General features: G+C 41.5%; 1 protein-coding gene across 2 annotated transcripts in view; it reads right to left on the minus strand.

Moving 5' to 3' along the window:
• Window positions 1-6,946, minus strand: part of LOC120030532 (drebrin-like) — a 93,647-nt gene extending 86,701 nt beyond the window's left edge. For both annotated transcript variants that reach the window (XM_038975950.1, XM_038975943.1), the window contains exon 1: window positions 6,806-6,946. In XM_038975950.1, coding sequence (XP_038831878.1) covers window positions 6,806-6,888 — 83 coding nt within the window. In that variant the 5' untranslated portion in view covers window positions 6,889-6,946. The remainder of the gene's footprint in view (window positions 1-6,805) is intronic.
• Between the last annotated feature and the right edge of the window lie 8,431 nt (window positions 6,947-15,377).

Genomic DNA, 15,377 nt, shown 5'->3' on the forward strand with positions numbered 1-15,377 from the left:
CTACAAGTCCAGGCTCTGGCTGGGCTACTCAAGGACATTCAGAGACTTGTCCCAAAGTCACTCCTGCGTTGTCTTGGCTGTGTGCTTAGAGTTGTTGTCGTGTTGGAAGGTGAACCTTCGCCCCAGTCTGAGGCCCTGAGCGCTCTGGAGCAGGTTTTCATCAAGGATCTCTTTGTACTTTGCTCCATTCATCTTTCCCTCGATCTTGACTAGTCTCCCAGTCCCTGCCGCTGAAAAACATCCCCACAGCATGATGCTGCCACCACCATGCTTCACCGTAGGGATGGTGCCAGGTTTCCTCCAGACCTGACTCTTGGCATTCAGGCCAAAGAGTACAATCTTGGTTTCATCAGACCAGAGAATCTTGTTTCTCATGGTCTTGAGAGTCCTTTGGGTGCCTTTTGGCAAATTCCAAGGGAGTTAAGAATTGATTGTGTAACTCAATGACGAATTGGATATGAAGAGTGGAAATGTCAATATAGGTACCATTGACTTGCATTGGATTTGTGCCATAAATGCTAAAAAGTTAGCATTTGAAAGTGTCCAGGTAAATAAAACCAAAGCATGGGTTCCTTTCATACCTGGTCAATGGACTACTTAGAGGGTAAGACAACCAATATATACTTGTGTAATTTGGGTGAACTATCCCTTTAACAAATAATCCCCTAATAGCAGGAATAGGACCGTCTAGTGGGCAGAACCTGGTAATATCAGGATGTAGGGTGGGACATACTGTAAACTCAACTTCAAATGACACATTTCTCTGAACGGGGGGGGGGGGGGGGGGGGGTCTGATACTATATACTCTTTGTTGGTGTGGGATTGTGGTGGGGTGTGAGGGGTCTGTGGGTGGCATTTGACCACTTCTTTGGATTCCTCATGTCTTACTCAATGTTTGAAAGAAAGTTTGGTCCAAATCGGATGTTAAGTCCTATAATTACTTAATATTATATGAATTCTATCATTTAAAATGGTCAGCTTGGTTGGGTGCAATCAATTAGGTTAATTTCAGACAAAATAATGTTTCCAGAATGCTAATCTTATCCGTTTCTAACTACAGAAACAATTTCAGAACAATCAGATGGTGGGTGTCATAGCTTGCTGAAATTACATGGAACGACCCAATAGGAAACATGTCAGGTAATGGCTTTCTGAGAGGGCTAAGGGTCAAACCAATAGAGCCCAGCGAATCAGCAACAGCCAGCACTCTATATGGAACATTCCAGATGTCTACGTGTGTTTGATATTGGATAAGCCTTGTGATATTCTAGCCAGCTGTGCTTCACCTCTTCGTGGTGAAGTTCAAAAATACTAAATTCTCTCTTGCGGGCACTCTGAAGGAGAGCCTGTCAAATGTCCTCTAGGCTCTAGCCATTACTGTCACTGAGGCTATGGCTGGCCCTCATTGAACCCAAAGACAATATCATCCATCATCTGTCTGGGTTCCTTCTGCTTGCTATCACTTTGGCTTTGTCTGCCTTCTTTGAAATGCTTTGAAAAATGTCTTGTCATGCCACAATCAGACAGATAGCGGCTTCTGACCCTGTATTAGGTAGCTACCAGCAGTGTTTGATTGTTGTACCTCCCACACCACACAACTATCTTTGTATTCAGGTTTCAGGGAACTGGTTAGAATTATTAAAGGCATGATGGGAGGGGTGTGTGTGTGTGCATGTAGGGCAGAATTTCTCCACTCTCCTCCCAACTGGAGAAAAGAGGGACCTCAGGAAGGTCAATTATATGAACAGAAAGCCCACAGTGAATCCACCAATTACTGCTATTATGTGAAAGACACCCAGGTGTCTCTAGGGTGTTGAGAGCCCATGAAGAGGGCTCATATTGCTGAGGGCATAGGATATTGGGTATGATAAATGGACTGGTATTTACAGTGTGTGCATGTAAGTGTGTACGTGCATGTGTTTGAGATTGTGTGAATAAAAATACTTGTGTGCCAGGAGGCCCTGGCAGCCATGTTATAGATGATGATGATGGGGTACGATTCAGACAGGGAGAGAGGGGAAAGGATAGAGGTTGTTTAGGGTCAGAGATGGTTGAAAGCCTTGTCTTTGTTTTGCTCAGATCAAATGTGAGTAATGGGGTCAAGTCAGAGGCCCTTTGCATTATCAGGCAATTTTTTGCCATCTGATAAATAAGCAAATAAAATGGGTCCTGGCGACATTTAAAAACACAGCCAAAGTAAATATTAACCTTTGGCAATAATGTTGGTGAAACCCACTTGAACAAAAAGCATGGGTAATATTCAACTATAGGTGTGCATTTCTCTGGCAGTGTGGCTACTGGGCTGGCTATAACACAGACCAATTGAGGGGGGATGCCTCCCTCAATAAGTCTTCATCACACATACAAGCTGTATACAGTGCCTTCAGAAAGTATTCACACCCTTGACTTTTCCCACATTTTGTTGTGTTCCAGCCTGAATATAAAATGGTTTACATTTAGATTTATTAATATATTAATAAAAAATTAAAAGCTGAAATGTCTCGAGTCAATAAGTTTTCAACCCCTTTTATGGCAAGCTTAAATAGGTCCAGGAATAAAAATGTGCTTAACAAGTCACATAATAAGTGATTTTCTCATCACTTCTGCATGTCTGTACCCCACATGTACAATTATCTGTAAGGTCCCTCAGTCAAACAGTGAATTTCAAACACAGATTTCACCACAAAGACAAGGGAGGTTTTCCAATGCCTATTGGTAAAAACAAAAAAAACAGACATTGAATATCCCTTTGAGCAGGAGGAAGTTATTAAAATGACACTTTGGATGATGTATCAATACACCCAGTCACTACAAAGACACAGGTGTCCTTCCTAACTCAGTTGCCAGAGAGGAAGGAAACCGCTCAGTGATTTCATCATGAGCCCAATGGTGACTTTAAAACAGTTACAGGCTGCCCATACCGCTCGCGTCGCATTGCAAAATAAATTTAGAAATCTATGTTATTCAATTATTGCACCCACACTGCTCGCACGCGCCAACGAGCGTCTGCGTTGCTAAGGGCTAACATAGAAATCAGTTCTATTTCTGATGCAGATCGCACTGCAAGTCCTGCCTCTCCCATCTCCTCATTGGTTTATAGAAGCAGGTACCCACGTGCCATCTCCTCATTGGTTATACCCACGTAGGTGACCGAAAGAGGTCAGTGGCGGTAATGCACCTAATTTATGAAAGTTGCCAATCGCAACATAAAGTCAAGAGAAGAAAAGGCCTGGAAGGAAGAGAGATGACTAGAAACGATTCGGTTGACCGTTTTATGTGTGGATTAATTGGCGGAGTAGAGGACCTTGTGCATTTCAGGTAAAATAACAACTCAATGTTTATATCCCAGGACAAATTAGCTAGCAACAGCAAGCTAGCTAAATTGGACAAATTAGCTAGCAAGTGCAAGCTAACTAGCTAAATTGCCATAAATGTTTAATGCTTTTCGACTTGTCCCCAAATTAATACAATTGGTCCAGAGTTTGTTTGGATATTTTAACATGCGTGTCGTGATCACGTTTGGTGTGGGGGGACCAAATAAATATATGCGCAATGTCGCACACGCGCAGCCGGTTTGGGTTCCGTGTTAGAGTTTAATGGCTGTGACAGCAGAAAACTGAAGATGGATCAACAACATTGTAGTTACTCCACAATACTAATCTAAATGACAAAGTGAAAAGGAGAAAGCCTGTACAAAATATGTGGCAAAGAAATGAACTTTATTTTTCCTGAATACAAAGTGTTATGTTTAGGGCAAATCCAATAAACACATTACCGAGTACCACTCTCCATATTTTCAAGCATAGTGGTGGATGCATCCTGTTATCAGTACTTTTCGGCAAAAATGTATGGAATGGAGCTAAGCGCAGGCAAAATCCTATAGGAAAACCTGGTTCAGTCTGCTTTCCACCAGACACTGGGAGATAACTTCACACAACTGACATTTCCACCTTGTGTGTGTGTATGTATATATAAGAAAATTGCACAATGCAGAAATTGCTCCGCCAATTCCTGGTTACAAAAATTCTAATAGTTTGCCCAATTTTTGTTTGTGACAAAACAAGCAAGTATAGTGTAGAGAACCATTGTACCACCTAAATCGCTGTGGCTCAGTTGGTAGAGCATGGCACTTGCAACGGCAGCGTTGTGGGTTCGATTCCCACGGGGACCCATATGGGAAAAGTACAAAAATGTATCCACTCACTACTGTAAGTCACTCTGGATAAGAGAGTCTGCTAAAATGACTCAAATGTAAATATATTTTCCTTAACCCTAAGTATTGTATTTTCAGCTGTTTGAAGCTGGTGTACAAAACCAAAAGTAAAAGACGTAAAAACAAAACTTAAGAATGGGAAGCAAAGAAGTAGAACATATCTACGGCTTCTTAGACTTGCCTTCAATAAAAAAAATGACATCTATAACTCGCATTTCTATGTGAATTTGGTCAGGTCGCTCAAAAAGTGACATATTGCAGCTTTAACTGAAAAATGTTTTCCATTTATTTTGGTTTACTCTTATCAAATGTTAAAAATCCTAAATGAATCAGGGATGAGCAGAGTCAGCTACACCATAAGGACCCCTTATTCATGTCCTCATTACATGTAGTGCAACAAGAGCACTCATGGTCTGTAAAGTTCAATACTTTTGATAGATTTAAACAATATTGGAGTCACCATGGTCACAATCATAAAGTGTCAACTCCATTTGCATGATATGAATTTTGGTTAAAATGTTACATTTATATTAGGTAATAGTGTCATAAAGCAACTGAAGAAAAATTCTAATGGCTAGTGTGTATACCACTTGAATGAAGAAAACATTTATTTTGCAAACTTCGTAAAAAACATGCTGAAAGATCTGATAGAATGGTTGTTTTTATTGAGGATTTCCAAAATAATAATTTTCCTTATACAAATGTTTGTATTAAACTTTTATTTTTGTCTGTTTTGAGTATCTTAATTGTCAAGTCAGTCAGTGGCTTGTCAACTGTCACTGATGGTAGCCCCCCTTAAGATCTGAAAAAAAATAGTGTAATCACTGTTCTGCAATAGATGCTTAAACAATTGAAGGGATAATGTTTGAGTTAAATGTTTTTGGTTCTAAATCTAGAAAAACATGCCAAAATGCTAACGAAATTAGCCCTGGAGCATTATATAGTGCTACAAAACAAAAATAAATTGAGATTTGTATTACATATTTGATTAATCTAATGTTAGAAATAACCAATCAAGACCTTTAAACACTTGTTGGACAATAAATTGTACAAATAGAATACCTGTTATGGTGTCTCACAGAGTTGACATAAATCCAGTCATGTGCATTTTATGAAAAATAACTACAAATTAGGTGGTTCCTTTACATGGTGTGATAGACCAAAGCATCATCTATCAAAATATACAGTATATTTCAAATTTTGTTAATATTAAGACAAATATTTGAGATAGTCCCTTCTTTTAACAATCCCTGAGCACTAAAAACTCTACATTTTTTCTCTGCCCCATGGCAAAAAACAGGGGGGAGGGTTGGGGGCTTGCGTGAAGACTGGGCTACGCCACTGGCTACAGACTGATTTAGTATTGATTTGTTTCTTTCAACCAGATACACATTAGGTCAGGCATCGTTTATACATGAAGAGATACAAAGCAGATATGTTGTCGATGATTCAATCAGTTCACTCTGTATAAGTCAATAGAAAAAAGACACATGCTCTGAAAATTGTTTTTGTATGTCTTTCCTAGAAAGACAGCCGTTATCTTCCTAGTTGGAAAATATGATAACGTAAGCAGTTTAGCTTAGAGTTGAGCCCAATGCCTACTCATATTATAGCCTACCCTCTTCAAAAGAGAGAGATGATATAATCATCAATGGACTTCATTGGGTGCAGCCTTTCAGAATGTCTCACTCTTGCTGCCATAGCCAAGTAAGTCCAGCTGGTTTTGTAAGTCTAAAGATATTCCACTTACCACTGTGTATCCATTTCCACACAAAGGGAAGACAAACGCCTCCGCATTGACACAAGGCCGGATGGAATGTGTGGATAAAACACACGGGACCTTCGCTCACTCAGTAGGCTGAGTTCATACTCCATCCCATTTACAAACATTTCCCTCCTAACAGGGACAAACGAGCAGTTACATCGCGTATAATGAGAGGAAGCAGGGCCGGTCACATTGAGCGTTGATAGATTGACACTTATCGCCTTGCTCCTCTCGTCTCTACACTCGCTCGTTGAGATGCAAGAACGCTACATATGCTATGTGCAAATTGAGATGTACAAATAGAGAGAACGGTATGCTTTTGCAAAAGGGGAAAGAACTGAGATGTTCTCAACATGTAACCTTTTCAGAGGCTCCCCACAACGCAAAGTGGCTGGGACAGTCAAAAAGACAGTGGTCCAAAGTAAAAACTAGTCAATAACAAACAATGAATCCCCCCTCCTTCCTTCCTTCTCAATATTTGCTAATTGAGTACATTGCCTGCTGATTTTCTGAACTAGGAGCAGGGACCGGTGTCAATTGGTATGCTCTGAACAGTTGCACATTTCAGCACTTGGAGGGATTTAATTAAAATACATCATTATAAAATAATAATGTATAAAATACATTTTCCCATGGCCTGAACCGATTAATCTGACAGCTTTGGAATGGACCCGTTATATTGCAACCTTTCCACTTGAAAATGTATCAACATACACCATGAATCCTTACATAGTAACCTTTACCCCGCCGCTCAACTATTAAACCCCGCAATAAAAACACTTAAAGCCAATGAGCCGTGACAGAGAAGGGATGTTCAATTGACTTACCAGTCGGTGGACGAGGTCTCGTTGATAACATCCTGGTAGGCTGTTAGAAGGGCCAGTCGGTTCTTGCTGAGATTCACAGCCATGTTGCTGTCTCTGCAATCATCCAGACCGGTGTAATACTGTAATGGAAGTAGAGGAAGGATAGAGAGAGACGGGGAGAGATTCTGAGTGGAGGAACAAAGACAAAGCAGCGCTATTGCCTCGCTAGCCGCGTGGTCCTAGTGCGATTTTCACCGGTCTCTAAAAAACACTGCTGGGTCCTAGCGCCTCAGAGTGATCACTAGCCTACACCGTCAGAAGTCAGCACTATACCGTGATCTGACCTGGCCTGACCTGACAAAGACCAGGGAAATGACAAGTCAAATCATTTATTTCTGAACAATATAGCCTATAGGAATGGGATCTAACTAACAGTAGAGAGGGGGCTTCGATTATTACACACACAATAATCTGGGGTTGGAACATAATGCTGGACCAAAGTCATATTTTTTACACTTTGACAAACTACATTCTCATTAATCCTCTTCATAACTTGCTCTCTGATAAAAACAGCCCAATATTTAATTGCTGTTATTGTTTTCTACTTTGTCTGGTACTGGCTGGTTCCCCAGAGATGGGTTTGCTGTCTGGGCTGAACTGTGGAAAAGAGACTCACCCCAAAGCCCCCCAAGCCTCCAGGCTGTAGCTAGCTGAAACTTTCCTCTGAGTGGGAACGTTTTACTTGCAAATAACCGGCGCAATCATGCTCTGATAGTACCACATCCGACCCAGTCTGGAGTGTGTGTCTGGGATGAGAAATGTGTCAGTGTGTTATTGCGTCATCGTGCCCCTGGAGTTCTCTGAGTGAGCAACCCAAACCCTGAGGACTAGGAGAGTCTATACTGTACTGTATGCAGATTTGGCAGAGAGAGAACAGTTTTGTCTACTGGTAATTGGGATATAGACCCTAGAGCACAGTCTTGATCTACAGTCTATTATTGAGTGCAGTCCAAAGCAGGCCAGTGTGTCAGATTGAGTAGGATGGTGTTACCCTTAGACACTGATCTTTTGTGTTTTTGCTCCTAATGGTTAAGGTTACAGTTTGGGGAGAGTAAGCTGATCCTAGATCTGTGCCTACGAGCAACTCCTACCCAGTCAGTGTTGGACGGACCCTAAGGGGCAGTCTCAGTGCTTTGCTTCCAGCAGTTTTATAGCTAATCTCATGCTATTCTACAGATTTTGCAATAAAGCTGAAAGAATTTTGAATTTTGAAAGCTAATTTCCTACACATTTTGCCATGAGGCTGAGGGGAAATGTTGCAGTTTTACAGCTATAATATCTGGTAATTCAGTTTTTGTTTGCCATGGCTTGTGATTTGTTTATATGCTATCTGGCGTGGGGGGCAGCAGCTACTCTTCCTGGGGTCCAAACACATTCTCAAATTGTTCCAAGATCATTAAGTAGTACTGAGCGATTTCCCGTAATGTAGTTTTTCTGGTTATTGAACAACTAATTGACCAATGTTGGTTCAAATCAAATCAAATCAAAATGTATTTGTCACATGCGCCGAATACAACAAGTGTAGACCTTACTGTGAAAGTCTTACTTACAAGCCCTTAACCAACAATGCAGTTCAAGAAATAGAGTTGATAAAATGTTTACTAAATAAACTGAAGTTTAAAAAAAAAATCTCATAAATCAAAAAGTAACACAAGACATGTATATAACAATAACAAGGCTATATAGAGGGGGTACCGGTACAGATTCAATTACTTGAATTCCATTCAGTTCGTTTTTTTTGTGTGAGCCCAACGGCAGTTTCTCTAGAGAGAAATCAAATAATTAATGAGAGAAATCAAGTCAAGAACTATGTGGACACTGGGATGAAGGGAGTTGTAGTTTTCATTAAGCAAATATTCATCCTAGTTCAGAGCAGAAAAATGGGTAATTAACTACAATGACCATAATCCATTGCACCTGTTCTTTCCGGCTCAGACAGAGATGGGCCGTGTTCAAGAGGATCAAAACCGTAATACTGTATATCATGGGTAAATTGTTACTGACTGACTGATCTACAAATAATAATGAGCAGTTATTTATGATGGAAGGTGATTTGTAGATCAGTCAGTTGGCAGTCGCCTGCACTGTCGAACAAACCCATGGACACACTTTGGCTGCTCTCCACTAATTGGTCTTTTGACCAATCAAATCAGATCTTTTCACATCAGATATTTTTCAGAGCTGTGATCTGATTGGTCAAAAGACCAATTAATTAAAAAAAATATCAAAATTGGGCTGCCTGAGTAAACGCAGCCAAATTGTGTCCATGGGCTAGTTCGACATTGCAGCCGACTGCCATTTACGCCTGCTATTTTAGGTTAGATACACAGAGACTGCATGAGAGAGGAACATCAAAACACAAGGAGGAGAGCAGGGGGATAGAGCTAGTTCATGAAAGTATACCTTATCTACTTTGAAGAACTAGTAAAATGATTGAGTCAGACAGCTCTGCAGCATACTTAGGCAGGCTAGCTAAATAGGAAGACTAAAGACTGTACAGTATGGGGAGCAGATATAGATCATGTTAGATGGTCTGGCTGGCTGACTGCTACTGCCTGAGCAGAGAAGAGATGATGACTTTAAGGAATGAAAAATGATAAAGTCCTCAAATAAAAAGTAAGTATTTTTCTATTGATGTCTACCCAATGTGGAACTGACAGAGACAAGGGAATATTTTCAATGTTTTGGCAATTCAATGTTCACTATTTTTGGCTTTGGAATTTCCATTAAAAAAGCTCTAAAATCAATTGAATGTAATTATTTCCGAATCCATTTCATGTTTAAAAAAATAATACAAACCCGAAAACCGTGATTTGTTTTTTTTTAATCGAACCAAAACCGAACCGACCTCAGAAAGGACGAATCACTCAGCATTAACAAAACTTTAATTCAAAATTATCTATCTTGTTAAGTGTGTTCAGGTGTGTTGGCCGCGCACGCCAATTGACTACACCTGATCTTAATGAGTGCTTGTAAGGATTAGCCCCTTTGTTCAATTTTAGCCTAAAATGACACACCCAAATCTAACTGCCTGTAGCTCAGGACCTGAAGAAAGGATATGCATATTCTTGATACCATTTAAAAGGAAACACTTTGAAGTTTGTGGAAATGTGAAATGAAAGTAGGAGAATATAACACATTAGATCTGGTAAAAGATAATACAAAGAAAAAACCTTGTGTTTTTTTGTAATTTTTTGTACCATCATCTTTGAAATGCAAGAGAAAGGCCATAATGTACTATTCCAGCCCAGCCATAATATAGACTTTGGCCACTAGATGGCAGCAGTGTTTGTGCAAAGTTTTAGACTGATCCAATGAACCATTGCATTTCTGTGCCTAATTTGTTTATTAATATATTTAAGTTCATAACTGTGCACTCTCCTCAAACAATAGCATGGCATTCTTTCACTGTAATAGCTACTGTAAATTGGACAGTGCAGAATTTAATCTTTCTGACAATATCAGATATGTCTATGTCCTGGGAAATGTTCTTGTTACTTACAACCTCATGCTAATCGCATTAGCCTACTTTAACTCAACTGTCCCGCGGGAGACCCACCGATCCTGTAGGGGTTTTAATTTGAAGTGGGGTCTGTTTGGATAGACTAAAATGAACAGCTGTGTATGCATAAAAAACATGGCATGCTAGCTCCATCCTGGTGGTGCAGAGGTCTAATTCTATGGATAGAGAACAGAAGATTGTAGGTTTCCATCTCACTGATGCTGTGTCACAATAAAAAAACATGTGTTTGCATAATTACTACCTGAGGAAATTAATTTCCATGTGTCATTTCTGTGTTGAGAACATTTAAAAAACATTCAGATACTTTATTCCTACAACTATGTGAAACCAAAAACATACGTTCCCACAACTTCCGAGGAACCAAATGTGCTAGCTGGGCCCATATATTTTGTTGAATTGTAGGAAATTAGCCTTAAAACTGCAACATTTTCTCTCCGCCCCATGGCAAAATGAGTAGAATCGCATTAAATTTGTTTTAAAACAGCAAATTGTTCTCTCTGTCAATTGGAAAAATTAGTAGAATGGCAAAAAATTTGCTTTTAATCTGCAACATTTTCTCTACGCCCTATGGCAAAATATGTAGAATTGCAGCACATTTTTCTCTCCGCTGCTAAGAGGGAGGCTACAACAATGTTTTGCCATAGGAGGGCTTAGGGCCCCCAAAAAGCTAGAAATGACTCTGGCTCCCAGGCCTCATTGGCTCAATGTCCACATACTTCTGCCAGCCCTACCACCAAAGGGCCAGGGAACTGTCACTCAGAACACAACACAGGACAGGACGTGTCTAGCATCCATGAGAGGAACGAACAGGTATTGTCAATGGACATAGCGGTAGCACTTTACATCACAGTATGGAATAAACTGTTAATAATATGGTAATAGTATGTCTCTTGTATACATACGTTCAAGGTTTCATATTATTTTCAGGAGCGGGGGAAGAGCAATAATCCTTCATCAGCCTGACACAGATCACAGCATGCCACTCAGAAATAGAGATGATGACTGTCAATCATTTACCCCCCCACCGCCCTGTTACATCTGCACCTGCCACGCCCTATATTGCTCATCCTGTGTCTCCTTGACCTGCCGCCACCTCTCTCTCTCTGTGTGTGATTGTGTGGGCGGATCCCCACCAGCTGCAACCTGTTCCATAATCAAGACCTCTACAATACTCAGCCCTGCCACTTCCATGCTGCCAGATCGTAATCTCTGCTCAGTCAGTCTACGTTTCTAGCCGTTTGTTCCTGTTTAGATCCTGTTTTTCCTTGCCTGACACTGTTTTCCTCTCCGCTACAGTTCTGCCCGTTCTGACTCTGATCCCTGTCTCCAGTCCCACGTCTTTTCAGTCCTGTTACTCTGTCCTGGATCCCCAACTCTACTGCTCCCTTGGATTCCCCGCCGGACCTGTTTACCCTGTCCCAACACCTCTCGCTCCAGCCTCAGCCTCTGCACCTGGCTTCCTGCAATCCACCCGAGCTTCCCCTGGCCTGCACTCCATCTTCCCCCTGTGTTTCAATAAATACCTTGGTTACCTCATCCCAGTCTCCTCGTCTGAGTCTGCTCTTGGGTTCACCTGTTCCGCTATGCGTAACACCCCCCTCCATCATGACAATGCCATCAGTCATACTGCTCGTTCTGTGCGTGATTTACTACAAGACAGGAATGTCAGTGTTCTGCCATAGCCAGCGAAGAGCCTGGATCTCAATCCCATTGAGCACGTCTGGGACCTGTTGGATCGGAGGGTGAGGGCTAGGGCCATTCCCACCAGAAATGTCCGGGAACTTGCAGGTGCCTTGGTGGAAGAGTGGGGTAACATCTCACAGCAAGAACTGGCAAATCTGACGCATGTCCATGAGGAGATGCACTGCAGTACTTAATGCAGCTGGTGGCCACAACAGATACTGACTGTTACTTTGGATTTTGACCCCCCCTTTATTCAGGGACACATTTTTCCATTTCTGTTAGTCACATGTCTGTGGAACTTGTTCAGGTTATGTCTCAGTTGTTGAATCTTATGTTGATACAAATATTTACACGTTAAGTTTGCTGAAAATAAACGCAGTTGACAGTGAGAGGACATTTTCTTTTTTTGCTGAGTTTATGTTCTCTTATCCTCTTTATCCAACGATAGCCCCATCTCCACATCAATGACCCTCATACGACACATGCTCACACCCCTCTTTCCTTGCCGTCTCATCATATGAGGATCTGTGTTTGGCCCCGAGCGGCCACCCTCCCCTGCCTGTTAAGTGGGTTAACATTAATTAATTCTCATCCATTCGGTCCTCAGTGTCTCCTGCAGACGACTAAGGTACCAATTATTTTCACTGGTTATTGTCCTCAGGGAAGACATCTGTCCGGCAGAGACTGGGCTGGGATCCAACGTTCAGGATTCTCCAGCAGCAATATGCATACATGGGGTGTGTGTTTGGGTGGGATCGTGGTGTGTGTGCGTTGGCCTCAGTGCCCAAAGCTCACACCCTGTCTTAAATGGAGCAGCAGGGGATTGAGCCAGCAGCTCCATACAGGGCTCTGACACCAAGCTCTCATTTCTAATGGAGTCTTTGAATGGCCAAATTACTCTGTCAGGGCTGAAGGGAGGAGAAAACAGCAGCTTTTGCATCAAGCTCAAACTGGATTACACATCACAAACTAGTTCATTTAATCTGTCCGAAATAAATACCACAGCATTAGAATTCCTTTCTCGTATTTGATCAAAGTAACATGATTTCACATTCATTCAGAGTACTTTCAAACTGGGCTGGAGAAACATAGTTAGATTGAGGACAATAAGCTGCTTGTTCTGACTTTATAACAGAGTGGTATTGATTTATTGATCTGGTTCTATTTGAGGAAGTCTGGAGGGTGAAGGGGAGAGACGGCAGGTGGACAAAGACAAAAGGCTAAAGTTTCAACTCACATCTCCACTCTACACACACTCTGATTACCCTGGTCCCAGAACTTTGTGCTTTAGCCAAGTCCTCCGACTATAAGGGATGAGGACCATATCCTTGGAACAGTCTGCCACAACTGACACATACTGTAGGCAGGCACGCACAAACAACAATTTTCTATCCCTGACTCACCCTCACGTCCAAGAGGAAAACAATCGCGGGGTGTCCTTATAAGTCTTGCTCAGACACAGGCCCCCCTGAACGCTCTCCCTCACTCTGCCGCCATGGAGAACAGACAGATGGTTGATGTGCTGAAAAAACACACTAAATAACCACCAGGAGAAAAAACAAGACACTTCATTTGGTCAGACATCCCTTCTTCTGTGCTTTATTTTCCACATAATGTGTGTCTAAGACAATTTTCCCTTGTGGACATCCTTTCCTATAACGAACAAAAACTAACATCAAAGTAGTGGCCCAAGATATGGAAAAATATAAGTTCAGTTGTAAGTTTATTTGAATTACTATTTTTAGAGGGAAGGATCGTAATCTTGTTCAAGGTGTAAGAGTTAACACATAAATCTCACACTACGGCTTTGTACACTTAAAGAAGCGTTTAGTGTTACTTTAGTCAACACATCCTTAGTCAAGTGTGGAGAAAATACGTGCCGTCAGAGTCTGTCTGAGACAAGGAGGCCAGCGTTACAGAACTAACATATATAACTCTCAAAAGGTTAACTTCTTGCTGTGCAGGAAAAATACAATCCACATACCAGACCAGTGAAGCCTGGACTCATAGAGAGCGTTCTAAGTTAGAAAACAAAATCGGACCACAGATAGTAGCTGAATGACAGGAATTTCAGTATTCGACTAAAACAGCTCCAAAAATGCAGGCCAGCAATCCCCGTTATAGAAAGCAATACAAAAAGTGTCCCTTGTCCATGACATGGCTAAACGGACAATAACACATCTCTGCCCATACCTGAACCGCAGTTAACTCTCTACTGTGTGGTGCCAAGTACAACAAAGCAATGATCTGGTGGCTTCTGGAATGTGTTCATTTCCTTTTTGCTGTGACTGTTTACACAAAGTGTCCAGCTTGGCTGTGGCATTGAATACAGGAGCCGCTTCCATCAACAGGAATGCAGGGTGTATCTGATATGGAAAAGTATGCAAGTATTTGTGTGCTTGTGGGACATTCATTAATTCATAAGGCGTGAAGAATAAAGAATACACTAAAGCAGGGGTAGGCAATTCTAGTCCTCGAGGCCCTGATTGGTGTAACAGTTTTGCCCCAGCCCGAGGTAACACACCTGACTCCAATAGTCACCTAATCATGAGCTTCAGTTTAGAATGCAATTTGATTAAATCAGCTGTGTTTGCTAGGGATGGAGAATAAGTGTGACACCAATCAGGCCCTTGAGGACTGGAGTTGCCCACCCCTGCACTAAAGCAATACTAGGGCTACTGAAAGTAAATTTGATATTTTTTTTAAATAATTGCTCGCCCCCCCACTATGCCTTGAGGTTACCAAAACACTCTCAAATTATAGCAATTTTGACACATACCCAAGGGCAAGGCCTACTGAAACACCTATCTATTCTTTGTGAATCCAGATCTCTGGGCTGTTCAATTATTTAATATATCTGCACTGATATTTTTTGCATTGTAGCAAACTCAACAGTTACTTCTGTAGTGGAGAATATCCTTCCTCCCCTCCAGGACTGTAGAACGCAGTCAGGCCTCGCATAGGACAGTGCTGGCCTGTGGTCTCCATCTAGTGGTCAATTTAGGAAACTGTCGGTCTCTATACTTCTTGCATTACAGAAAGAGACGCAGGAAGAGACCTTTTCCTACAATAAAGGGGCAATTTCCATGACTAAAAAGCAAGCTCAATGGAGAATCTCCATTGAAATAGCTTTTATAGTCCAGGATTAGTCACTGTGTCTGGCAAAACACCTCCTTGAATATTTACACTGAGTATACCAAACATTAGGAACACCTTCCCTAATATTGAGTTGGCCTTTTGCGCTCCAAACAGCCTCAATTCATCGGGGCATGGACTCTACAAGGTGTCGAAAGCGTTCCACAGGGATGCTGGCCCATGTTGACGCCA

Source organism: Salvelinus namaycush, chromosome 3 (genome assembly GCF_016432855.1).
Source record: "Salvelinus namaycush isolate Seneca chromosome 3, SaNama_1.0, whole genome shotgun sequence".
NCBI classification, from domain to species: Eukaryota; Metazoa; Chordata; class Actinopteri; order Salmoniformes; family Salmonidae; genus Salvelinus; species Salvelinus namaycush.